Source organism: Phoxinus phoxinus, assembly GCF_949152265.1.
Source record: "Phoxinus phoxinus genome assembly, chromosome: 3".
In the NCBI taxonomy this organism is placed as follows: Eukaryota; Metazoa; Chordata; class Actinopteri; order Cypriniformes; family Leuciscidae; genus Phoxinus; species Phoxinus phoxinus.
In genome coordinates, this window is record NC_136878.1 from 28,155,848 (window position 1) to 28,183,464 (window position 27,617).

The window sequence follows — 27,617 nt, forward strand, 5'->3', positions numbered from 1 at the left end:
GAGCGTGTCCACAGTCATACAAGAGACATGGAGGTGTGCGGTTATAATGCGTTGCTATTGACAAGGGTCATTAAAGGGATAGTTAAAAATGAAAATTCTGTCATTTACTCATCCTTAAATTGTTTCAAACCTGTATGAATTGCTTTCTTGTGCTGAACACAAAAGATTATATTTTGATGAATATGTGTAACCAAACAGTTGATGGACCCCATTAACTTCCATTGAAGTGGGTTAATGTTCTTCAAAAGATCTTCATTTGTGTTCAGCAGAAGAAAATTATTTATCCAGATTTGAAAAAACATGAGGGTGAGTAAATTAAATTTTTCATTTTGAAGTGAACTATCCCTTTATAAGCAAGGAACTATCCCGTTAGAAGCAAGAAGAAAAGCTGTTCTGCAGAACATAATCTTGCTTAGTGCATAGAGCAGCTAATTTGATTTGTTGTTTGTTGATTTTCATATGCAAAATCTGTTGAAAGGTTTTCAGTGCGTTTACCAGTTCTTTTGGAACATTTTCATCTCATTTTATCTAAACCGTGATATTGATAATCGTGATAATTTTTGTCGTCATTATCATGTAATGAAATTTTCATGCCGTTTTATCTCTACTTCAAAATTGAATCCCTTTCACTTAGCCTACATTGTTTGTGCCTCACTAACCAATATATTTGTTTGTAAAGTGTGTGACGGGTGCGTAGCTCACCTCACATATTTAACTCTACCATGATTTAAATTGGTTATTTTGAAGTTTAATTTAATATGTTTAATTTGTTTTATTTTATTAATTCCCCTAGTATAAGAAATAAGACAACTTACACAGGACAACTTATCAAGTTAACAGTTTATTAAAGTTTGAATATATAGAAGGGTGCACACTACTAATATTCTTTGCTGTTAAACTCTACCTGAGTCCTAGATTCCTCTGGTCCATGGAGTGAACGGCCGCATTCCATGTGTCACCAAACAAAGGGAGAGGCGGGGCATCAGCCTCCAAACTTGTACTGCTCCAGAGGAAATTGGACTGTACCATCGTAATCCAAATCGGAGGGGGATCTTTTATTTGATTTCATTTAGTTTCATTTTGTTTTGTTTGTTTGGAGTAGGTTGTGTATTGTGCTTTAAGTACTTGATGGTATTTTGTTAGGTACGATACAGTGTATATTTTGTTGTAAATATTATTGTTAATTGGGGAACGTTTTCTTTTGATGATTACCTCTATTTTTGTTTGGTAGAGACTAAGGGGTATATATAGCAGTGGTGGAAGTATCAGAGGTCAGATCAGTCCAGACCCAGTAACATCATGATCTGCTGACCTTTAGTATTTTTGTTTGTTTGTTATTTTGTTAACAGGGGAGATTTATTTTTGTTAGTTTCAGTTAACTTCCAGCTTTAGTTTTGATTTTTATATGGACTTTATTTTTGAAATTACTTTCATTATATCTGCCCCTGTATATAATTTATTCTTTGGAAGAAATAAATCAATCCATTCACTGCCTGTCCTGCCTGTTCTTGGCTACACCAGTACAAATGGTGGCAGCGGTGGGATGTGCCAGTAAAGGACAGTGCTGAGTAGTGGCAATATGGCTCCAAAGAAACTGGCACAGTTCAAGCAACGAGATGAAGCAGTGTCGGTGGAGGAGTTAGTGGAGGAGCCAGCGGCAGTTGGAGGAGTTTCACAGATGGCTGATGATCCTGGTCAGCTGACTCTGCAGGACCTGGCAGAGATGTTTCGTAAAAATATGGCATTTCAGCAAAGACAAGAGGCCCAAATGGAGCGGGAGGCAGCTCGGCAGGAGCAACGCTGGAAAACAATGCAGCATCAATTTAACCTTCTCAGGGAGGAAGTGGATATTCGCACTACCCCTGATCCTGGAGGCTTGTTAGGACCTGATCTTCCTTCCGAGATGCCAGAGAATGTGTCCAATGCCTCAGTGGTCGTTGCTCCAGATCCTGTTCGAGGTATGATTGAGCCCAATTTGCAGAAATTGCAAGATTCAGATGACATTGAACATTTTCTCACCACCTTTGAACGAATAGCTCTGGCCTGTAAGTGGGTAACAAGTGAGTGGGCCCTTCGGTTAGTCCCCTTATTGACTGGTAAAGCTAGGAGTGCTTTTGTGCACATGGACATTGAGGAGACGTTAGACTATGACAAAGTAAAATCTGCCATATTAAGCAAGTATGCCATTAATCCTGAAACTTACCGTCAAAGATTCCGGTCATTAGAGATTGAGCCTGATGAGACTCCAAAAGAACTTTATGTACGACTTCGAGAACTGTATGGAAAATGGGTTCAGCCCAAGGGGAAGACTGTTGAGGCTGTGGGGGAAGTGCTTATTTTAGAGCAGTATTTGAGAATGCTTTCACCAGAATTGCAGGTATGGGTAAGGGAACACAACCCTGATACAGCTGTTCAGGCGGCTTCCTTGGCTGATGTTTTTGTAGCTGCTCGCTCTCGTTCCCAAGTTTGGTATTCTGCTCAAAGAGGGAATAGGGAAAATAGGAGTTCGTCAACATTTGGTCGATGTGAAGGTAAATTTAATTCCTCTTGTAAGAAGCCTAAGGTTATAGATAGTCAGTTCTCTAGGCCTCTACCTCAGTCTAGTCAGGTGCCCATTTGTTACTATTGTGGACAGGAAGGGCATAAAAAGCCAATGTGTCCTAAGCTATCTGTGAAGAGTTCCCAAATATGTTCGGTACCAATAGAAAAGTGGACTCCACCGCAGAGCCTGACTGTTCCGGTAGAAGTGAATGGGAAAAAGGTGAATGCATTAATAGACACTGGTAGTATGCAGACGCTGGTGGAAAATCATTTGGTGCCAAAGTATTCAGAAGAGAATGAAGGTAGTGTTGTCATTAGATGCGTTCATGGTGAGGAGCAGATTTACCCTACAGTAAAAGTGCAGGTGGTGGTACAAGAGCAACCTTATTTGTTGAAAGTGGGAGTAGTAGAAAAATTGCCATATCCTGTGATTTTAGGGCAAGATTTTCCTCTGCTGTTGAACCTTTTGCCTGGTAACCCTGTTTGTAGTATGGTGATGACCCGAGCTCAGGTTAGGCAGTCTATGGATGAGTCTGAAACCTTTAAGAGTCTTCCATTCTTTGACGCTGAGCTGGAAGCTGGTCCAGTTAAAGTAAGGAAATCGAGAAGGCAGAGAAGGAAGGAGAAGTACAGATATGTGGAAACTGAGGGTCAGGTACAGGGTGGAAAGCTGGATGAATTGGTTGGGTTTAAGATTCCCAGTAATATGGCTGAGTTGCAACAAACTGATCCTGTTTTGTCTTCACTGTATCAACAGGCTATTTTGACAGGTAAGGGAGAAGGTGTGAAGTCTGTAGAGGGTAGAGTAGTAGAGAGGTTTGTTCTTCAAGAGAACGTGCTGTATCGACAACAGGGAGATGGTTTACAGATGGTGGTACCTAAGGCAGTTCAAAATATAGTCCTAGGTTTGGGTCACTCCATTCCCTGGGCGGGTCACCTGGGTAGGCAGAAAACGCTGGCTCGAATTAAGAAACATTTTTATTGGCCTGGCCTTAGAGCTGATGTTGTAAAATTCTGTAAAACCTGTCCCGAGTGTCAGTTGACCTCTAATAGACTCCCCTCTAAAGCTCCTCTTCATCCTCTTCCAGTTATAGGAGTCCCATTTGAACGACTTGCTATGGACATAGTTGGTCCAGTTGAGAAAAGTAGAGCAGGGCATAGGTTTATGTTAGTGGTGAGTGATTATGCTACCAGGTATCCAGAGGTGTTTCCTTTGAGGACTATTGGAGCTAAGCAAGTAGCTACCTGTTTGATTCAATTGTTTTCTCGGGTAGGATTTCCTAGAGAGATACTGACTGATTGTGGGACCAATTTCACCTCAAACCTCTTAAAGCAAGTCTACCAGTTATTGGGCATAAAGGGCTTGAAATCTACGCCGTTCCATCCTCAAACGGATGGATTAGTAGAGCGGTTCAATCAAACCCTCAAAAGTATGCTCCGTAAATTCATCAATGAGACCGGTGCAGATTGGAATCAATGGTTGCCTTATTTGCTCTTTGCATATCGTGAAGTACCCCAGGCCTCAACAGGTTTCTCACCCTTTGAATTGTTATATGGCCACGATGTGAGAGGACCACTGTCACTGTTAAAGGAGACCTGGGCCGGTGAGAAGGGAGAGGGGGAAGAAATAGATGTTGCATCCTTTGTCGTGGCAATGCATGAAAAATTGCAAGGAATGACAAATTTAGCTCAAGAGCATATGGCAGAGGCTCAGCAGAAACAAAAATCCTGGTATGATAAGTCTGCAAGAACTCGTTCATTTGTTCCAGGTCAACAGGTGCTTGTGATGTTGCCCACAGTGTCCAGTAAGTTGTTAGCCAAGTGGCAAGGGCCTTTTAAAATACTCAAGCAATTGGGACCTACAACTTATGAGATCTCAACTCCAGGACAAGCCCGTTCAAAGAGAATTCTGCATGTAAACCTTTTGAAAGAATGGTCCCCTCGGAAGGAATGTCTGCTGATTCGGTCTGTGAAGGATGAGGAAGAGGTGGAAGAGCAGTATTTTCCTGTTCAGAATTCTGCAGTGCTCAATTTAGATCATCTCTCTGAGTCATGGCGCCAGGATGTTTGCCGGCTTGCCACAGTCTGTCCGTGTCTCTTTTATTTGTAATGTTTCTTGTTTGTTTTATCGCGCGCTCTGTTTGCTCCCCTCTGGTTTATGATCGCATGACCCTATTTAATATTCGATCGACTGTGTCCGATTGTTTATTTTGCGATCCCAGAGATGATTGGCGTCAGCACTCGCATTATGTGCCAGTCGCATTGAGGAAAATGTGTTACCTGCCGGGATGCCTGTGCATGTGGAGGAACCGGCGAAGGAAGCGTGGGAAGCGTGCTGGAGTCCTTGTGAGATCGAAGAGGATTGGGAAGTTTCCAGTCATCGGACCAACTTCTTCAATGGCGGAGGCCGTGGTCGTGAACCTGAGATGTTCATACATTGTGCCTGTCTTCCCGTCTTTGGCGTTGATGCCTCAGTTTTCGCGGATGGTTTACGTAAGGCGACAGTCTGCAGCTCGAGGAGTTAATCATCGGAATCTTCGCTCTTTACGTGACGGGAGTCCGGTAACATTTTATGATTCCTCTCTGCAATCCTCTTCCGATACCACTCCCACTCCAGTGACAATGGCGTTGATTAACGCGAGATCTCTGGCAAATAAGACCTTTATTTTGAACGATCTTTTTCTTTCTCATGAACTAGATTTTTTATTTATTACTGAGACTTGGCTTAATAATGGTGAAATGACTTCTCTCTCTGAACTTTCTCCTCCTGGTTGCAGTTTTTTTAGTACCCCTAGGTCTGTTGGCCGTGGTGGGGGTCTTGCAGTTGTTTTTAAAGACAAGTTTAAGTGTAGACTTTCACCTTCTGCGTCTTTTTGCACTTTTGAATCTCAGTTAATTACACTGAATTCTTTTAAATCTGTGCTATGTGTATTGATTTATAGACCCCCAAACTTTCATGGGGATTTTATACAGGAGTTTTCTGAATTTTTATCTGGTATTGTCTCTTCTTTTGACAATATTTTAATTTTGGGGGATTTTAATATACATGTGTGCTGCCCTTCAAAGCCCCTCGTCAAAGAATTTTTAAATTTACTAGAGTCATTTGATTTTTTACAAAGCGTTTCGGGTCCAACTCATGAACGTGGTCATACGCTTGACCTTGTATTATCTCTGGGATTCTCTGTTGATAGCGTGAAGATTGCTGATACTGTCTTTTCTGACCATAAGACTGTTATTTTAAATTCTAACTTTCCTTGTGTTGCGTCGGGTAATACTGTTCCTGCCTCGGTTTCATCTCGCATACTCAATCCATGCACAGCTAGTAATTTTTCAGCTGGTTTTAATGTCTCTTCTTTTTTTTCATTGACTGAGTCACACTCTCCCTGTATGGGTTTAGAAGAGTTGGTCGATCAGTTTAACTCTTCTTGTTTAGAGATTTTAGATGTTGTGGCTCCTGTCAAAGTCAGGGGAAAAAAAGTTAAATCGGAGCCCTGGTTGAACAGTACTACCCGTGCTCTTAGGCAGGAGTGTAGGAGGGCTGAACGCAAATGGGTTAAAGATAAATTACAAGTCTCTTATGAGATTTTGAAGAACCGTTTGAACGAGTATCAAAGAGCTGTTAAATTGGCTAGATCAAATTATTTCTCATTTATCATCTCCAGAAACTGTAATAATTCTAGAGTACTTTTCTCCACTGTAAATGCAGTTCTTCATCCTACTGCTACTCCTTCACTCATTCCTTCCGCTGACATGTGTGAAGAGTTCTTAAACTTTTTTTATTGGCAAGGTTGATGGAATTAGATCTCAGATTTCTTCTGTTGGCAATGATTGTATTGCTTCTTTTGACCCTTTGAACCAATTGTCCAGTTTTATGCCTGTTTCTTTGCATCAGCTTAATGATATAACTGCTCATATGAAGCCCACCAAGTCTCCTGGTGATGTGCTCCCTTCTTCTCTGTTTAAGAAGGTACTTGATTCAATTGGCCCTAGTATTTTGTCTATTATGAATATTAGTTTGTCATCTGGTGTTGTTCCGGTTAGTTTTAAGCATGCGGTTATTCAGCCCCTTTTAAAAAAGAATGGCTTAGACCCCTTTGACATGAGTAGTTTTCGTCCGATTTCAAAATTGCCTTTTATTTCTAAGATACTGGAAAAAATTGTGAATGCACAGCTTAATGATTTTTTAATGAGGAATAACATTTCAGATAGATTCCAGTCAGGTTTTAGAGCTGGTCATAGTACAGAATCCGCTCTTTTGAGGGTCTCTAATGATATCCTACGAAGTGTTGATTCTGGAAACCGTGTTGTTTTGCTTTTATTAGACCTTTCAGCGGCATTTGATACGGTTGATCATAACATTCTCATTGATCGTCTTAGGGATCAGGTTGGTATTCAGGGCTTAGCCCTGAAATGGTTCTCTTCCTACTTGAAGGATAGGACTTTTTCAGTCAATTTAGGGGATTATTCTTCTTCCGTTGCCCCTCTTGTGTGTGGGGTTCCACAGGGCTCTATACTGGGACCAATTTTATTTTCGCTTTATATGCTCCCTCTAGGTTCGATTTTTTGAAAAATTTGGGATTCAGTATCATCTGTATGCGGATGATTCTCAAATTTATTTACCACTGAAACATGGGCATAAATGTGCCATTCAGTCTCTTCATGCATGTTTGGCCGAAGTTAAGTGTTGGCTTGCGAAAAACTTTCTCCAACTAAATGAGGATAAGACCGAGATGATTTTATTTGGAAATAAGGGCTGTGTGGCTGATGACTGCCTGGGGTTGTTTCCTGGGAAAAAACTGTCTAGCGTGAGGAACCTTGGTGTCATTTTTGACTCTGAGCTTAAATTTGACCGGCAAATCAATGCTGTCGTTAAGAATAGTTTCTTCCATCTTAGATCAATATCTAAATTGAAATCTATCCTTTCTTTTGACGATATGGAGAAGGTTGTTCATGCCTTTGTGTCATCCCGTTTGGATTATTGTAATGTGTTGTATCTGGGTGTGAGTCAGGCTTCACTCTCCCGTTTGCAGCTTGTTCAGAACTCAGCTGCCAGACTTTTAACCGGTACTAAGAAGAGAGAGCACATTACTCCGGTGTTAATTAAACTACATTGGTTACCCATACAATATAGAATTCAATACAAAGCGTTGTATGTTTTTAAGTCTCTGCATGGTCTAGCACCTGAGTATGTTACTGATTTAATCATTCGCTGTCAATCCAGCAGATCTCTGCGCTTTAAACGACCAATTGTGTCTCATGGTTCCACAATCCCGTTTAAAATGTAAAGGTGATCGAGCTTTTTCTGTTGCAGCTCCTAGGCTCTGGAATAACCTTCCTCTGTCTATAAAATCCTGTCCTTCGTTGGGTGCTTTTCAGAGTGCGCTTAAAACGTATTTGTTTTCTTTAGCATTTGATAACGCTTTGTAAGTTGTGTATGTCTGCATTGTTTTTATGTTTTTATTTTCTCTTTTATACCTTCTGTACAGCACTTTGGTTCCACTTGTGGTGTTGAAAGTGCTTTATAAATAAAGTTGAGTTGAGTTGAGTCCAAGCAACAGCAACTTCAGTCTCTGTGTCATCCTGAATTGTTCCAGGAGGAGCCTGGTCGAACAAAGCTGGTAGAGCATGACATCATCTTGAAAGAAGATGCCGTTCCAAAGAGACTGAGTTATCGTGTACCTGAAAGATTACTTCCAGCCCTTAAAAAGGAATTGGACTTGATGAGTTCTTTGGGGGTGATTGAACCTTCCAAAAGTGAATGGTGCAGTCCTGTGGTCTTAGTACCTAAAAAGGATGGAACTACAAGATTTTGCATTGACTTTCGATATTTGAATTCAGTTTCGAAATTTGACTCGTACCCGATGCCTCGTATTGAGGAATTGACTGAACGCCTGGGTAATGCAAAATATCTGAGCACTGTTGATCTATGTAAAGGTTACTGGCAAGTGCCTTTGAGTTCCAGATCCAGGGAATTGACTGCTTTCCGGACTCCTTGGGGCCTGCATCATTTTACGACTATGCCTTTTGGCCTGCATGGGGCTCCGCCCACTTTCCAAAGACTAATGGATCAGGTATTGCATGGCTTGTCTGATTTTACCTCAGCCTACCTTGATGACATTGTGATTTTTAGTGAAACGTGGGAAGAGCATTTGAAGCATTTGCAGATGGTTTTAAGACGCATACAAGAAGCAGGACTAACAATCAACCCTGGTAAATGTGCCCTGGCAAAGAAAGAGACTGAATACCTTGGGTATGTCTTGGGGAATGGGGTCATCCGGCCACAAGTGGGGAAGGTGCAAGCTATTAAGTCCTGGACCCTACCTAAGACCAAGAAACAGGTGAGGTCTTTTCTCGGATTGGTTGGGTGGTATCGTCGATTTGTGCCCAATTTTTCTTCGAGAGCTGCGGCCCTAACAGATCTGATTAAGAAGAATTGCCCAAATCAGATTCAGTGGACGGAGCAGGCCCAGAGAGCTTTCCAGGACATTCAAGGAGCGCTACAGGAAAGCCCAGTGTTGCACAGTCCCAAGTTTGATCAACCATTTGTTTTACAAACCGATGCGTCAGGAGTTGGACTAGGAGCAGTGCTACTTCAGGGAGAACTGGGAAACTATCACCCTGTGGCTTATATTAGCCGAAAACTGTTTCCTAGGGAAGTGCGCTATTCCACTATTGAGAAGGAATGCTTAGCAGTGAAATGGGCATTGGACTCTTTAAGATATTATCTCTTGGGCAGGCATTTCACTTTAGAGACTGACCATCGAGCACTCCAATGGTTGAACAACATGAAGGACACTAATGCCAGGTTAACCCGCTGGTATTTGTCTCTGCAACCCTATCAATTTACGGTTCTCCACCGGCCAGGACGAGAGAACCTTACTGCTGACTTCCTTTCCCGCCATGTGAGCGAGGAACCGGAGGTGGGGGAGAGTGTGACGGGTGCGTAGCTCACCTCACATATTTAACTCTACCATGATTTAAATTGGTTATTTTGAAGTTTAATTTAATATGTTTAATTTGTTTTATTTTATTAATTCCCCTAGTATAAGAAATAAGACAACTTACACAGGACAACTTATCAAGTTAACAGTTTATTAAAGTTTGAATATATAGAAGGGTGCACACTACTAATATTCTTTGCTGTTAAACTCTACCTGAGTCCTAGATTCCTCTGGTCCATGGAGTGAACGGCCGCATTCCATGTGTCACCAAACAAAGGGAGAGGCGGGGCATCAGCCTCCAAACTTGTACTGCTCCAGAGGAAATTGGACTGTACCATCGTAATCCAAATCGGAGGGGGATCTTTTATTTGATTTCATTTAGTTTCATTTTGTTTTGTTTGTTTGGAGTAGGTTGTGTATTGTGCTTTAAGTACTTGATGGTATTTTGTTAGGTACGATACAGTGTATATTTTGTTGTAAATATTATTGTTAATTGGGGAACGTTTTCTTTTGATGATTACCTCTATTTTTGTTTGGTAGAGACTAAGGGGTATATATAGCAGTGGTGGAAGTATCAGAGGTCAGATCAGTCCAGACCCAGTAACATCATGATCTGCTGACCTTTAGTATTTTTGTTTGTTTGTTATTTTGTTAACAGGGGAGATTTATTTTTGTTAGTTTCAGTTAACTTCCAGCTTTAGTTTTGATTTTTATATGGACTTTATTTTTGAAATTACTTTCATTATATCTGCCCCTGTATATAATTTATTCTTTGGAAGAAATAAATCAATCCATTCACTGCCTGTCCTGCCTGTTCTTGGCTACACCCTTACAAAGTGTCACAGTTGGCTTAGATAGGACGACAAACAGATCAACATACATCTAGTTTAAAGAAAGTTCTCCAAGCAGGCAGGATAAACACAACCATACCTAACAGAGATCAGACAAAGACAGAGTGAATGGGAGAAACTAAATAGCAAACACAGATTATGGTAATTAATGGGACACAGGTGATACAGATTAACTAATGATAGTAACCAGGGAGAAACTGAACAAAGAAACATGTGACAAATGACAACTAACTGAAAAGTCCATGAACACAGCGGGTGACATAAAGATTATTATTATTAATTATTATTATTTTGTAAAGCAAGTTGTTTATTTTGCACAAATGTTTGTTGCAATACTACATGGAATTTATTTCCCATGTAATGTTTACATTTACTTTAAAAAAAAAAAACTTTATGTGAACCTTGTGTGTTTTTGACACTTTAAATGCAACAAGACGCTAAAGAGAATTTAGTTTTGTACACGCGCTGTGAGGGCGGACTTTCTGTGCATACGCTTTAAGGGTGTGCGCTTGTAAACCTGCATATCAAAATATTTCAACTGGCAAAGCAATCAGCTGCGTCTCTCTTATACAGTTTGGAAGTGGTTAAAATGACAATAAACAAGTGTACGTAATGAATGAATCATTTGTAGAGATATGCCAGAAGAAACAGCCATGATGAACAGCCTATTTGTACAGAGGCACCTGATGACCAAACATTGCAAATCACAAATGGAAAAATAAAGTGAGCCCGGACTGATTTGTGTTCACAATGGACATTTTTAACAAACTGTACCGAAAGCGAACCGTACTCAGACCTCCTCCTGAGGTGGTCTCGGTTCGGTTTCCTTTTAAGGGGTCTGAGATCACTTTGAGTGTTCACATACGAGCCAAAAATCATGCGAATCACGCTTAGACTTCTGAAAAGGACCAAGGGCTATACATTATACTGTATACAGAGCTACCGCAAGAACGGGAGTTCAAACAAAATGTTCAAATGATGACTGCGTGCTTGTTTCTCTGGCCCATTAGGTCTGTAGTTTCATGATATTAGATGTAGATATATCCAAAGATGAAAGCTTGAAAGTGTTTCTGAAAGCACATCTTGCCTTTTTTCTTAGTGTCTCGCATATCCCCTCATATCTCTCTTCCTCTCCTTCAGAAAGTGGGCTGTGACAGGGAAATTGGCTCCAACAAGGTGGAAGATAAGTGTGGTGTGTGTGGGGGTGACAACTCCCACTGCCGAACTGTGAAAGGAACCTTCACCCGAGTGCCCAAGAAAGCTGGTAAGATACTTTCCTCTCTCCTTGGTCACTGACTTTCAGTATTTAACTTAAATCAGACCTTTATTCTGGACTTCAGCCCTGTCATTAAGTTTTTATTTCCAGTCCTCTAGTTTGAGGACACTTCAGGAGTTCACTTGACTTGACTTGTCACAGAGGGACACAAACTGAAGTTTATTTTTAAGTCATCCTCTATCTGAGTCTGCTGTAGTTCATTCAGTGAGTTTTGACAGTGTAGTATGACACAAAATACTTTTTTCACACTAGGTTGTCTCATTTGCATGTGGCTCTCACAACCCCTACTTGACCTCATTTTTTTATTTAGGTATTTCTCATTTCACAGTGTCACCAGCTGGAATTCTTATTCTGTATTCACATTTTTTCTCTTGACACTCTTCCTCTGACACCATAGAATGAACAAGCTGTTTGAGAAATGTATTTGGACGCATTCAAGAGTAAAGGGCATCTGTCATTTCCTTGTTCTTTGCACATATACATAAATGACCATGCTCAAATGTCCATTAGACCCACTCAATGTAGGAACATTCATTCTTTATCAGACAAATTAGAGGTCTTTTTCTTGACTACATCTGGAAAACTTTGTCATTGTGCTTCAACTGTAGTTAAAGAACCTTAGCGAATTGAACAGCTGATGTAATAACTTTACTTGAGTCTAGCTTTAGGACTGAACAAAAGCAATCTCCTTTACTTCAGTTACAGCATATTTTCATTGCCAGCCTGAATGTTATGGTTATTACAATAAATGTCTGAATATAGCCCTATATGGACAGGACCAGTTTTCTAAATGACGTTCGAGTTAAATAAATGTATCACTCAACGTCTGCGATTTCATATACTGATTCGGACAGGACTAACATGTCCGTTTTTATTACAGAAGTGGGAGTGTGTGTTTTCTAGATGCGGGCGTTACAGAAGGTCATGTGATTGCGTGTATCATGACGTATATGTATTTTAATTTATTATTTGTTAATATAATTTGAATTTATTATAAAAACCCTATTCAAGTAAACTTCATGAGTTTATAGAAGTGGCTGTTTATAATAAACCCACATAAGTGAACTTGAAAATCTAGAAAGGCATATTACTCTTAACTGAGACTGATATTAAAATGGGTACTCTTTACAGTTTTTTTTTTTTTTTTTTTTGCGATTTGGCTCTATTTATTAATTTTATAATTTTATTTCTTTGTCGGATACTATCCATATTGAAATGAAATGAAGTGAAATGAAAGCATGCTGAAGATTGGTGTGCAAACGGTAGCTCAGGTAGGTCAAAAAACACGATAATACAACATCAGCAATCACAGGCATTCACATTTGGACGGGATTAGCATTACCTGAGGTAGTTTTCCAGACCTTTTTACAAAAGGTAAAAGTTGCCGTAATCTTTACTGACATTGTTTGTAATGATTACTGAGATGGCACATTCGGACGGAACTAAAATCACTGGTAATGATTACTTTACCCCACCAACTAATCCAGTCCAAATAGGGCTTATGTGTAAAGCACTGACTGTTCATGAGTTTAAAAAAATGATGGGACATTTGTTGAAAAATGTATTTTCATTGGTCCTAATTCATCCAATAAAATCTCAGATTTAGTTTTTTCTTATTATTAAGGCATGTTATTATCAGTATAAGTGTAATGACCAGGGCTGCGTTTCCCAAAAGCATCGTAAGCCTAAGTTGATCGTAAAAACGATCGTACGACTGATCTTAATATTATGGTCTGTTTCCCAAAAGCATCGTAGCTTAAGTAGAACTTGAAAATCTTCGTAGAACTACGAGTGCTCTGGAGTAATCGTACATCCCCAAGTGCATCGTAAGAAGACAGATTTATGAGGACACCTGCAGGACAACCGGCAGATTACACTTTTATCTAGATTTAACACACTGCAACGTGAGTAATATAATGTTTTGAGTGTACTTTATTGTACATTTTATTTTGCTCGTTTTTTGTTTACATAAATTTATAAATGAAATAATTAAAAAGGGAAGAAAAAGATAGAAATACACACCTAAATTAAATGAATTAACAAAAAAATATATAAAAGAAGTAATGTGGAAAATATGCTTCAAAGACTGGGCAAAATGGTATGAATTAAAAAAAATCTGTCAATGACGTGCACGAAAACCAGCCATGTATTGGCGATTTCTTGGTTGGCCATCATGTGGTCCCATGCCATCTTAGTCGTCGTCCTCCTCTTCCACCTCCTCCACCTCTTCATCTTCCTCCCTGTTTAAGTAAGGGCACTCTTTAATGTAATCTTTTTGAAAGGTATCTGTTTTTATTTTTATTTTTTATTTTTCCCAGCCATTTTGTCAGTGCCTCCGCCTGTAGGTGCTTTTTATAGACTTGTCTTGATTGCTAATCCACAACAGATGACGATTATTAGGTTAAATGTTCAGAATATGAATCCATATAAGGTTATATTTCAGCACTTCGCAAATGGACAGCGACTCTTAAGTAGCACGTAAAACGCGTTCTCGCGCGTTCATGTTAAGTGCATTTTTGGGAAACGCGCGGAATTGCCGCGAGCGTTCGTAACCTTGCACGTAGAGAGCGCTCTTAAGAGCTAAAATACATCGTTATCGGGAAACCCGGCCCTGATTGTTCAAACCACATTCAAGACAAAAATGCATTTGACTACATTGTATTTGTAGTTTAAGAGTGTAGGATCACTTACTAACTTGTCAAAGCTTGAGATTTATATTAAAATGTATATATTTGGGATTTTTGCTTTATCAACATAATAATAACACAATAGTAAGTGACATATGTAGACTGATTATTAGAGACTCTCTTCTCCATCACAAGTGAGACAGATTTAAGACATTACCACCAAGTGTAAACATTGATCTGTCTCTTCTGAACACTGGTGATCAGATCGACAGGCGGATGTTACTACCAGGTGTAGACATGTTCTCATTGTTTTCATTATGTTTCATAGGTATCAGGGGATAACTATCTGTTTAAATCAATATTCTAAAAGCTAATTAGACACATGATATGAAATGTAGTTTTTCATTAGATGGATGTGCAGTAAATTATAGACACCTCCTATACATAGGTTTCTTGTATACAAACAATACCGGATGCGCGCGCATCCAAGAGGCAAGACCGCTATATGTTATGTCGAGTTCTGTAAAAGAACATTGTAATTAACGTAGATTTCGCATTGTTTGTAAATTCTTGTTGACTCAATAATAAACTGCAATTTCAGAGTTGAATCTGTTTGCTTGTGTTTCATTTGCATATTAATATAACATTATGTAAAAAGTTAGTTAGTTGACTAGTATGAAATTGTCCAACTAAGTTTGCGAATCATAAAAACATGACATACCCTATGCATTTAGGTTAGTTTACAGCACAACAGCTCCGCGTCATCTCTGCTTCTGCTAGATATAGCCGTAAAGACTGTTGCTTTCTGCCTCTTAGATGCGCGCGCATCTACGTGATGACGTTGCACAGAAACCCGTGTATTACACACACACACACACACACACACACACACACACACACACACACACACACACACACACACACCACAGCACAGCAATCTCACACTGGTATCTCAGTGAAAAACAACATCACACTTGTGAATAAAAAGGGGAAGGTGAGTGATATACAGCAGGAACAAATACAACATAAATTACATCGTAAATACATGTCAAATAGCAAGCCAAGAACATTGACATTCAGGACCACTGGCCTGCTTGTTGCAGGAGGTGCTCACCTGTAAACATAGAGAAACAATATTTACAACATTTATTGAAATTATATGAACTCACAGAGCTTCCCTCAGGACTTACCACTCCAACTCGACTGTTTACTTTGCATACAAACTGTGTATAATTTCCCCAAGACACGCAGGAGAGCATCCTGGTTTTGTTGCAAGTCTCACTCCTTTCAGATCAGCTGGTTTTCATTATTAATGTATTCACCTGATCACACTAATTGTCGATTAGCCAATTTCTATCATTGACATTGTGATGGATAGAGCCAAGTACCATTGGCAGTGAATTCAATATGAATTGAACAACATATAAAAAAGCAGAACCCAGGAAACCATAAAAATGTTGTACCCAGGGAATCACAATAGATGGACAGAGGCAGAGGAAGCTTTTATTTGAGCAGTCCATCACAGAAAAGCCATCAGTTTTAGGGGGAGGGGTGTCATTATCATTCAGCCAACAACAGGGAAGAAAGCATGGTAGTCATCTAATTGGTTTCCTTAAGAAACTATCACTTTACTTTTTAATGGTGTTTTCCAGTTGTGCAGCCTAGTGGGAGCTTGTGGCTCACACCAGAATTAATTTATAAATAGATTCCCCCACTGCGATAGTTTTAATTATATTATGTTTTGATACATTGTCACTATGGCTATAACTGTAGTGCAGCGGTATTCAATTAAAGTACAAGAGTCCAGCCTTGAAATGTCCATCCCAGCCAGGGTCCAAAGAGTCATAAGTTGACTTTGTATGACAAAATAAAACCTACAGGCACACTTGTGATACTCACTTTGATATGTTGTCTATCCCACGATTTTATAATATGGAAATATTGTAATACAAATAATGTTATGAATGCTATGTGGAAAATATAAATGCTATATGGAAAATATAAATGGAATAGATTCACATAACAATAGGCTTATTTGTATGTTTATGGACTACCCACATCTGCATCTCAGTAACAGAGATTTTTGTCATTGCAACTGACAGAATCATGTCTGAAGGATTATGTGTCACTGAAGACTGGAGTAATGGCTGCAGATAATTTAGCTTTGGCTTCACAGAAATAAATTACATTTTAAATAACCATTATTTTAAATTGTAGTAATATTTCTCAATATTACTGTTTTTACTGTATTTTTTTTATCAAATAAATGCAGCCATGATGAGCATAAGATACTTTTCCTTTTTCTCTCTCTTACTGACCCCAAACTTTGGAACAGTTTGTATCTCTAATCTTGTAATTTATTGTACATCCCTACAACACAGTTCTCATACTACTGAAGCTGGTTCTTTACACCTGCATGAAACTGTGACTATGTGAAAAGCCTGTCACAATATTGTCACAATGCTTATCATATCATGTTATTTCTTGTTCAACCAACCTCCGTGCATGTTGATAATGATGCCTTGGCTGAAAGTAATAATTGTATAGTGGCCTGTCCGTTCACTAAGCAGTTAATGAGGATATGGAACATCTCTCCAGTTATTAAAAAACAGTGTTTTGGGTCACTGGTGGCTTTTATCATTAGATTATTTTTATATCCTAAGATTCTTTCTGTTATTTTATCCTTATTTTCCCCTTTTCAAATTAGCTGTACATGTACGTGTAGTTGAATTAATAGCACAAAAGAAAATAACCAAATGGAGCATGTACCATAATACCAATTTCCCTCTATTAATCCTATTCGTTTAACTTCATGGTGTATTATGTGATTAGAGAGGAACTCACATGCACTAAGGGCAAGGGGCTGACATCTTTAAAATGGCAAGGGCTGTCACATTAGCTAATTTGAATACAGTGTGCGGGACTTTGCTACGTACAGTAGTTCTGAGCTATGGCTGCTCTGAATCAAAAATGACGTGATGATTGCTTAATTTAAATTAATTTTAGCCTACATATGCAAATCACATTCTTAGGATAAATATAAATCTTCTTCGGAAACAGGCATTGTCACGAACCATGTGGGTCTGGCACAATGTTTCATTGCAGTAATTTCGGGAGCTGCCTAATTTTACTATTATATAGACATACAATCGCAACAGATCCTTTAAAGCTTCATTCTGGCATTTGGCCTAAAGGTCTATATAATGACGATAAAACACTCATATTAATGCATAATTCATGAATGTTTATGTTGCCTTTGTTGCATCTTAAAGACGTGGCATGTGGCATGGCATTGAGACGATGTTTCCTGCATGATTTCTTTCAGATGTGCCTCAGTTTTTGTTATGAATGCAGATTTCCTGTTATGAATGTGCAATTCCTTAACTTTAATTAGCATGGTGTCACAAGTGCTGTATTTACTTGTGACAATGAATTGTTTTATTCTGGCTCTATCCAGAATTTGCATGATGTGCAGCATGATGTTTTCATAAAGTATGCATCATATTTGTGATTGTACACAATTTGTGACACTTTATATCACAAATTCCTTATATTGTACTTATTATCATTACTAATTTTAACACATTGTCTGCATGAACTACATCAGCATTTTTGACATTTCTCCACCTAACTCCATCTTGTTTTATTTTCAATTGATTACTTGTTTTAACAGGAAAAAAGTTAAGCAAGAGATCCCAAAAAGAAATTCCTGTTTTGGAAAACACAACCTGCAAGTATCTTATATTGTCTAATCCTACACCACTCTTTCCTGCTGTACTGCTGTCCTCTGCATTGACTGTAGCTAGTAGCTTTAAAGGAATGTTTCGAGGATGATATAAATTAAACTCTATCAACTGCATCTGAATAATGCTGTCGATTACCACAGAAAATAACTTCACTGAAAATAAATCCTATGGCTTTGTTTATAAAACCCAAAGAAAAACCTGACCAGAATCGATCTGTGTAAATCATCCTCTTAAGGTTTAAAACTTTTGTTCTACATTATCAACGTAATTCCTGATTGACTTTGTTCCATTTAAACAGCATTTTGACAAATACATCCTTTGCTGATATTCCTGAGCAGATATCATGTGAAATTTTACATTTGACCTTTTTAACTTGGGTTTGCCAGCTTTTGAAACACGTTGGCAAGCAATTCTATGACACCAGTGTCATGCTGACTTATGTACTGTGACTGCATATTTTAAAGGTTTTGGTTGTGGTGTTTCCATTATAGGTACATTAATGTTCAAGTGTTTTTCCTTTGTATTTTTCAATTTATTTCAGATTAAAATGATTTTCTTTAGTGATAGACAGCAGGCCACAGATAAGCTTGAGATGAATTGAACTCAGAATCTTCCTTAAAAGATTGGCATAAAATTGTTTTGTTGTGCATACTCGCCTTGACTTAAATGTCCAATGAAGACTATACTCTTACATTAGAGGCATAGTTCATCCCAAAATTTAAATAGTTTTCCCTCATGTCATTCCAAACTTGTATGCTTGTGTTTATTTTTCTGTAGAAAAAAAAATAAGATATTTTGAAAAAAGTCTCCAGTGTTTTTTGTTTGTTTGGTTTGTAAGTCAGTGGGCAGTAAGTTGTTTGGACCCCAACATTCTTGAAAATATTTTATTTTGTGTTTCATAAAGATTTGGAACGACAGTGAATGATGACATTATTTTCATTTTGGGTGAACTGTCTCTTTAAATAAAGGTCTTGAAGAGCTTAATAAAAATGTCCATATTTCTAATTTCAAAATAGGATATATGCAGTATAATATGGAAATAACATGAAAATAATATATAAATAGGCTCTCTCTCACCCTCACTCATACATACTGTAGTAGTGTATATCATCCCTCCCCCACCATCATAACACACCAGCCATTATGTCTGTCCATTTTCTTTAATCTCTCTTTCTCCTTCCTCAACGCTATTTTATTCTTGCTACTTTTTAGGCCTGCACTCTTTTTAGACCTCATCTGAACTCTATTAGGATTACCCAGCAGCCCCATATTTCCTTGCAGATGTCTTCCTGTCCACATTTATTGATGATAAACCCTCCCAACAGACACTGCCTTAAGTGACTTAATCCTTCATTGCAATGATTAGACTCATGGCCAACTTTTTACATCACACATAGTCTCAGACAAGCATCACGCTGCTAGAGACTGTTTCAAAGTCTAGCTTTGGTTTAGAGGCATTTATCATGTCAATGACAAAGAGTGTAGGACAAAATGACGTAACAAATCCTTGTGATTCTGAAGGGAAAACAAGAGGAGCCTTCTTGCTGCCGAAAGGAGCTCGGAATATATATCTGAATGAAACGGGGGATTCTAGAAATGTGATGGGTGAGTGGTATCATGCTTTGCAGAGGAATGGGCATTCATAGAGAAGGCAACATTAGTGTTTTTGTGTTCTTGTGTGATGTATTGCAACCTGACTCAAGGCTCTGCCATTCAGCATCCTTCTTAATTAGCCTTACATAACAATTGTTCATGGTTTTCAGTTTTGTTTTTCGCCTGACATTGTTTTTTTGAGCTTCTGAAGGATATGTCATACATTCACATGGATGAATGTATGAAATGAATGGAAGTGGAACCTTCTGTCACGTCTTGATATTTTTCCCTTATAGGCTTCTCGTGACGCTGCTAGATGGACAGTTGCAATATTCTGACTGTTCTAATCTGAAAGCTTTAGTGATGTACTACTGTAGAAATGCCTTAGTGATGAGATGCCCACCTCTGCAAAGATCAAACCGTAGTAGAACTTCTTAGCTAACTAATTGCTTCTGCTGTCTCTTCCTTTGCCTTTTTTTTCAACGTTGCAAAGGTTACCTAAAGATGTTTCTCATTCCTCCTGGGGCTAGACATGTGATCATACAAGAACATGAGGCTTCTCCTCAAATTCTTGGTAAGTGAAATCTGTCCTCATGTTTCCCAGGATAAACAACAAAAAGATCAAATGCATGCTCATGTATTCTGTGCGTGGTACAGGTAGCCTTGCTTAATGGATCCATTTCACTCTAATACTTATCCATCGGACCAATGTATTAATATAAAGCAGCATGTGCATTTTCCTGGAAGTGCATTAAACAGAATTATACCCACAAATTTTAGAGACAGTCACTGTCCACCACAATTTGTCTGTGGCATTGTGGACCATAGTCCTAAAACCTGAAAGGGAATGAGCAATTTCAAGCCGAGGGTTCTCTCTGGAATTTACAGTGGGTTTTTAAAATAGCGGTTTTCAAATTACGATTATAATCATTTTTCACGTTTTGTTACACATGCTGCATATAGAAGCTCAAACATGAATTTTAAAAGCATTTTGTTGTTTTAATGCAGAAGTTGTACTACAACTGCCCATAGCATGCTTGTCAGACAACTTTTAGTAAAAAAATTGAAAGCATTTGCGGTGTATGTATGAATGTATGTAACTAAATTAATGTTGTAGAACAAAACATGAACCTTCCTGTAGCTCAAACAATAGAGAATGGCACTAGCAACAGCCAGGGCAAGCAGTAACTACTAAAATGTGTACCTTGAATGCAATGCAAGCCTCTTTGGATAAACACGTCTGCCAAATTCAGCAGTTAAAGCAGTAGTTGACCCACAAATTAAAATTTCTTGATTTTTTACTACGGCCCATCAAAGATTTAGATACTATCCTTTTTTTAGCTGAAGAGAAACTGGGCTCACCGTAGTCCATTTTTGATGGTCCAAAATCCATATTTAGGCAGCTTCAAAGTAAACCACACGATCCTAGACAACAAATAAGGGTAATGATCTGTAATTTCTGAAAATAATAATAATAAAATACAAATTTATATACTTAAACACAAATATTCACCTTGGTCCTGCTCTGCAATGCGCTTCCATAAGTTCACAACTTCTCGTGTGACGTATGCACGTTGGGAAGATCATGCTTAATGTAGGCAGCAAGAACAGCACCATTGTTCAAAAGAGGAATGTGCAAAGATTACGTCACACTGTAAAAACAGTCCAAAACAACTATTTCTGACAATTCACAAGATTGAGGCATCCAGGATACACACACAAACAGATGCATTTATGCAAAAATAACATGTTAACTAATTTAAATAAGAATAAATGATCCTGAAATGTTTTCCTCAAATGATTTGCTTAATTTGTCTTCGGCTGAAGAAAGAAAGTCATACTAAACCGCTACTCTAAAAACTCATTAGAAATCCCGAGCCACCCATTGAGAATTTTCTTTCCGGCATAACCTGCTAATTGGCATTGTGACTGAACAGTTCTGTTTGCCATAAAAAATGTGAGCATTAAGGCATTGCATTTTTATGCTTTGTGAATAAAATCTAGTTTTGAATGTCAGTGTTTTTTGTTTTTCTAAAATCACTTGTTTTCTTTGAGGCCCTTACTTAATTAAGGTTCAATTTTTTTGTCTCTGAACTGTAACAGTACTGGCTTCACATAGCCTCTTTAAACTGTACACGGAGTAAAAATAGGGAAAGACAAAATGGCCCTTTTTATTCATTCTATTCATTTTGAGAAGCCGATGCAGACAGAAATTATCACATTGTAATGCACATACGTAATTGAATTAATTGAATTGAAGTCGCTTTTTTTCTAAGCATATTTCGATCTTCTTGAAAGTGCTTCTTTGAAAGTACTGTAGGACTTTAAATATTACTCCTTGGTAGTTGAACTTTTAATTAAACCTAACCTTATTTTAATTACCTAGAATAGAGTAAGTAGTTCAATGCCCATCTTTACTGCCCAAGTTAACCTTCCAAGAGGTCTTACAAAGGTAATGTTTCTGTTTCAATAATCATTTCCTTTAGGAGTGCTTAAGGAGTTGGGTGCTTTCACCCAAAAATGAAAATGATGTCAGTAATTACTCATCCTCATGTTGTTCCAACCCCATAAGACTTTCGTTCATTTTTGGAACACAAATTAATATATTTTGGATAAAATCTGAGAGCTGTCTTACTCCTCCATAGGCTTCTATTGTAATTGAAACTTGCCTGCCCAGAAAGTTAGTAAACACATAATTATTAATAGTCCAAGTGACTATAGTGGCTCAACCTTAATGTATCAATGACGAGAATACTTTTTGTGCGTAAAATCCCCCAAAATAACGACTTTATTCAACTATTAATTTTCTTCTGTGTGGGCCTCTGATTGAGTTCACGTAGTGTAACAGCGCAGCGCTTCTGGGTTGTACAGTATGTCAGAACGTAGGCTCACTACTAACGGGACACACCAGGCAGTTTTTGTGCGTCGGCCGACTAAGTTTTCTCAGTGTGTTCCGCACGGTTCCGCACAGTCGGCTGAAATTGGTCCTCGTCGGCTTTTTTTCGGCCGATTCGACATGTTGATGAACAAAAGTCGTACGGGGTTGGAACAACATGAGGGTGAGTAATTACTGACATCATTTTCATTTTTGGGTGAACTAACCCTTTAATAGCTAATTGATACAAATGTCAGTTATCCATATATTTAATGTAACTTAAATTCCTTTGGATGCCAAAATGCTAAAGCTTAGCAATTTCCATCAAACAGAAGACTTGGATTACGGAAACATTACGGAAATCTTTCGCTTCACCAGTCTGTTAAATTAAGAGTTGGCTGTCTAAGCATAGGCCTCAGGGTTCTGAAAAAAAAGATACATTGGCTAAACTGATGCACTGCAGCCAATTATGTATTATACATATGAAATACATGTATACATATATGTATTATACATACTAACCAACAATAAAGTAAATTGAAATAAAAAAGAAAAAAAGAATAATGGTAATAAATTACCCATTTCTGTCTCCAAAATTAAGATTTGTGATTAAGATAAAAAGTATTTATTTGCATGATAATTAAATATATTAGTGAACAATGAATTAAGTAATGCATAATATGTGAGTTTCCATCAGTAGCATCCTTGCTTGCTCTGATTAGTTTTATGATTAACACCTTTAGCCTTTATTCTAGTCTATTTTTCAGTCATCAAATGGCCTGGGAAAATAAACCTTTTTTATTTTAAGGCATTATTCACACAAAACAAAAAATATGATTTAAAAAAAGTGCTTTTTTTTTAAATCACAGGTGGAAAAGCATAATTTCCAAGCTGAATGGTGACCGTGATTTTCAGATTTTGTAAATAACATTAATTTCAATTTATTATTCACACAAATCTATGTGATGGCTTGTAATATAGCACACTAGTGTATGAACTATAATTAACTACTGTATGAAGCTTTTATTGTGTTGTTTTTTTCCTGACCTTACAGCTCCTGGTTACCATTCATTTTTGTTGTATAGAGGAGCAAAACCTTTTTCTAATTCCACAGAAGAAAATGTTCATGCTTGGGGGAATTATCCTTTTTAAAGTTAACATTTTGTGGATATCCAGACCTTTTTTTTCCTCTGGCAAGAATAAACACAATTTTATCACACTAAACATGTAGGAAATCAAAGGTCAATTTTGATTTCATTGCATCAAACCTTTTTTCACAAGTGACATTTGATGACTGGTAGCAATGGTGATTTTCCTGACATGTGCACATCAAAACATCTGTTTTGATGGCTGATGCGACAGCTTAAAAATGAACAGATCTTTCAGTTTGATTCAGATCCTTCTGTTAACCTCTTATCCCTGAACTTATGAAGAGTTGTAATTCATCTCTGAATACAGCCATCAAGAACCAAGCAACAGGACATTACATTCTCAATGGCAAAGGAGAAGATGCAAGATCTCGGCGCTTCATTGAAATAGGAGTGGAGTGGGACTACCTCGTCGAGGATGATGTCGAGACTCTCCACACTGATGGTCCACTACATGATGCAATTGTTGTTCTGGTAAATAAACTTTTCCTTAATCTAATTTTAAGGTTAATGTAATAGGATTGTTCAGTTATTATTTATCAAATCTCAAAATGAATATCAATTTTAATACTGTACATTCTAATGTTGCTTTAAATTTACTTGTAGCTTTTAAAATGATTGATTGTAGTTTCTGTATTTAAAAAAACAATATGTTGACAATACAATATAAATTGAATACATTTAAAAAATGTAAATAGTATTATTTTATTATGAGCCATTTTATTATCATTTTATTATCGGCCATAAAAAAATATGTTTTTGGACAGAATATATATTATCGGGGCATCCCGAAAAATTATTTTAATATATATTTTTATTTTATTTTAAGTACATCCTTTTCCAGCCCATTCTCACTCCCAATATGTCAAAAAACTGAAGCATAGTCAAGTGCCTTGTGTGTTGCCAGGTTGTGTTATTGAACTCAACTGTTGTTAACATTACTATATTGATGGCTTAAAATAAACCCAAAATACGTTGAAAGTTAAAATCACAACCCAGAAACACACTGTTTTGTTTGGGTGAGGAGCACGAGCGCCCATTCCTTGAGGGGGCTGGTTGCGTAAACTTTGAGCATTTGTCTGTCAGAACACTCTGCTCTCTCTCTGACATCAACACTGAGAGCTCCGGCCCTGCCATCTAGACTTCTGAAAACCACCTCACGTCTAAATGGCAGGGCATACATGGTGGCAGGTCAGGCTGGTGTTGCGCTGCACACGATGGCTGTGTCGCTGGCATACCAGGCTGATCTGCTGAGGGACTTGGACAAGGGTCAGGGTCTAACCCCAGGCGCGGTGGCTGAGTTGTGCCGCACCACAAATCTCGCTCTCCGGGCAACTAATCAGACTGCCGCCCTCACTCTAGGCTCTGAGCGGGATATACATCAACTTTTTTTCCATGTGAAATCAGTGTGCAAGACCACATTGGTGGGAGTGTGGCAGGCCTCCTCCTCTGTTAGAGACTTTCTGCTGATGCCTCCGCTCACCATAGCCTTGTGGCAGCGCTATGTGTCTTTGAGCAGAGTAAAAATCTGTGGTCAGGGTCACTCTGTTGAGAGTGCACATAGAGCTGAACGACATGCTAACTGAATATTTATGCTCAGGTCGAGCTAACGCTACTCCGCTTGTTAGAGAGTTATTCTGTGAGTAAGTTGCTCCCTGGAGTCCCCTAAGAAATATATATGCAAATATTTGCGCTTTTGTGAGTCGTTGGCCCTCTAAGAACAGGGCCTCCTGTACAGTAAGCGCCTCAGCTGTTAGTAAGTGTATAAACTCCTAACACCTGTGTGTTAGTAGCTCCCTAGGACTCTGAGTTCAACATCGCGTAGAGAGGCTCGGCAGAAGATTCTCAAGAAAAATAGATAGTCATCCCCTCGGTTTGAGAGTGTTTTTACAGAGTGTTCCTTTTCACAGATAGCCGCTGGGTAAACCTAAATACTCCCCTTGTTTGAAAGGGTCATTATGCAAAGAACTTCACCTCTGGTTGAGTCATAGCTGGCCTTCACATAGGTTTTGAGCCTCTATACTTCCAGCAGGCAGGGCGTGTTAAGGTGACTGGCTTCCAGTGTAAAGCCTCCCTCAACCGTCCAGGCTGCCCCTGATATAGAGTTCAGTACTCTTCTTAATTCTAGGGTCATTATGCTGAGTGGATCGCCTGCGGCCACATAAAAATATTTTGACATTGGACCAGGCCCATGAAGAGGCCATGCCTCTGGTGGAAGGGGCTCTAATGCCCAAAGGGCACTGGAGGCCTTTAGACTTATAAGTCAGAGCGATAGCGTCAACTATCCATCTGGAAAGGCTCTGTTTCGAGGTGGCTAGCCCTTTGGTGTGGCCACCGAATGAAACGAAGAGCTGTTCTGACTGCCTGAAAACAGCAGACCGTTCAACGTATATTCTTAGCGCCCTGACCGGGCAGAGAAGATTTACATTGTTCTCACTATCAGATCCTGAGAGGGCTGATAGGGAAATGACTTGCGCTCTGAACGGAGTGGAGAGCACTTTGGGGACATAGCCGTGTCTTGGTTTGAGAATGACTTTAGACTTGTTAGGCCCAAACTCAATGCACGTAGTGCTCACAGAGAGCGCATGCAGGTCACCCACTCGCTTGACTGAGGCGAGAGCCACAAGGAGAGCGGTCTTAAATGAAAGATACCGCAAATCCACAGACTGAATTGGTTCGAAGGGGCAGCCCTTCATAGCTTCCAGGACCATGGAGAGGTCCCAGATCGGAACCAGAGGGGGCCGGGGAGGATTTAGTCTCCTAGCTCCTCTCAGAAATCGAATGATGAGATTGTTCCTTCCCAGTGGCTGGCCATGCATAGGTTTTGTAAACGCTGCTATGGCCACAACATAAACTTTGAGTGTGGAGGGGGACCTGCCCTTATCCAACAGCTCCTGTAGGAAGGAGAGAATCTCCACAACGCTACTGCAGGGTCTATGTTTTGACCCGAGCACCAGCTGGAAAACGCTGACCACTTGGAGGCGTAGAGCCGTCTAGTAGAGGGCGTTCTAGCCTGTGTGATTGTGTCTAGCACAATCTTTTGCCTGGGTCCCCGGGGGGGAGGCGGCCTGTGACGGCTTGAAAAGCGCGAGCGCTGCTGAGACTCCCTGGGCTGACTGCGCTGTGAAGCTGGCGGCGGAGGCGCTGTGTTCCGGTAGGGCGGCTGTTTCTTGGAGCGGACTGTCGCGGAACTAGAGCGTTTCGGGATGAAGTGCCGCATGGCTTTCGAGGTTTTCTGCACTTCAGAGTACCGCCCTTGACTGCCGGGTCGAACAGACCGGCTGTAGTCACCGGCGCGTCGAGGAATGTGGCTCTATCTGAATCTTTCATGTCGGACAAAGTTAACCACAAGTGTCTCTCGGTAACGGTGAGGGACGCCATACTCCTGCCGATGGCCTGTGCAGCGGACTTGGTGGCTCGTAGAGCTAAGTCCGTAGCGCTTCTAAGGTCTGTAAAGCTCTCAGGATCCGGGCCCGCATTGTCCATAGTGCGAAGAAGGTTGGCCTGATGCACTTGGAGCATGGCCATGGCGTGAATCGCTTGACCGGCTTGACCGGCGGCGGTATAAGCGCGACCGATCAGAGCCGAAGTTGTCCTCCAGTCTTTCGAGGGCAGCAAGGGCTTGGACTGCCATCCAGCGGAAGGCTGGCACAGGTGTGTTGCTACCGGTTCCTCGACGGGAGGAATGGAGAGGTAGCCTTTGTCTTTCGCGCCGTCCACGTGGGTGAGCGTTGAAGAGACAGTAGGCCGCAGCCTAGCAGAAAATGGCGCCTTCCAGCTTTTAGGGGGCCTCGTGTGAGGCGTCGAGCGTCGCCCGGGCAGGAAACAGCTATCCAGCCTGCTGGGCGCGGGTTCCTCGAGCAGAGACCAATCGAGGCCGAGGTCCTCGACTGCCTTGGTGAGAAGGCGGATAAGCTCCGTGTCGAAGCTAGACCGCACACCGTTCGACTCTTGTAGGGAAGGGGCGGGGTCCGGATTGGAGCCGACCACTCTTTGCACTCCGAAGCGAGAAGAAAGCA

General features: G+C 39.6%; 1 protein-coding gene across 1 annotated transcript in view; it reads left to right on the forward strand.

Annotated features, from left to right (window-relative positions):
- adamts3 (ADAM metallopeptidase with thrombospondin type 1 motif, 3) overlaps nucleotides 1–27,617 on the forward strand; it is a 154,872-nt gene that overhangs the window by 107,081 nt on the left and 20,174 nt on the right. The window contains exons 15-17 of the mRNA XM_079607110.1: nucleotides 11,474–11,597; nucleotides 20,069–20,149; nucleotides 23,909–24,072. Coding sequence (XP_079463236.1) covers nucleotides 11,474–11,597; nucleotides 20,069–20,149; nucleotides 23,909–24,072 — 369 coding nt within the window. The remainder of the gene's footprint in view (nucleotides 1–11,473; nucleotides 11,598–20,068; nucleotides 20,150–23,908; nucleotides 24,073–27,617) is intronic.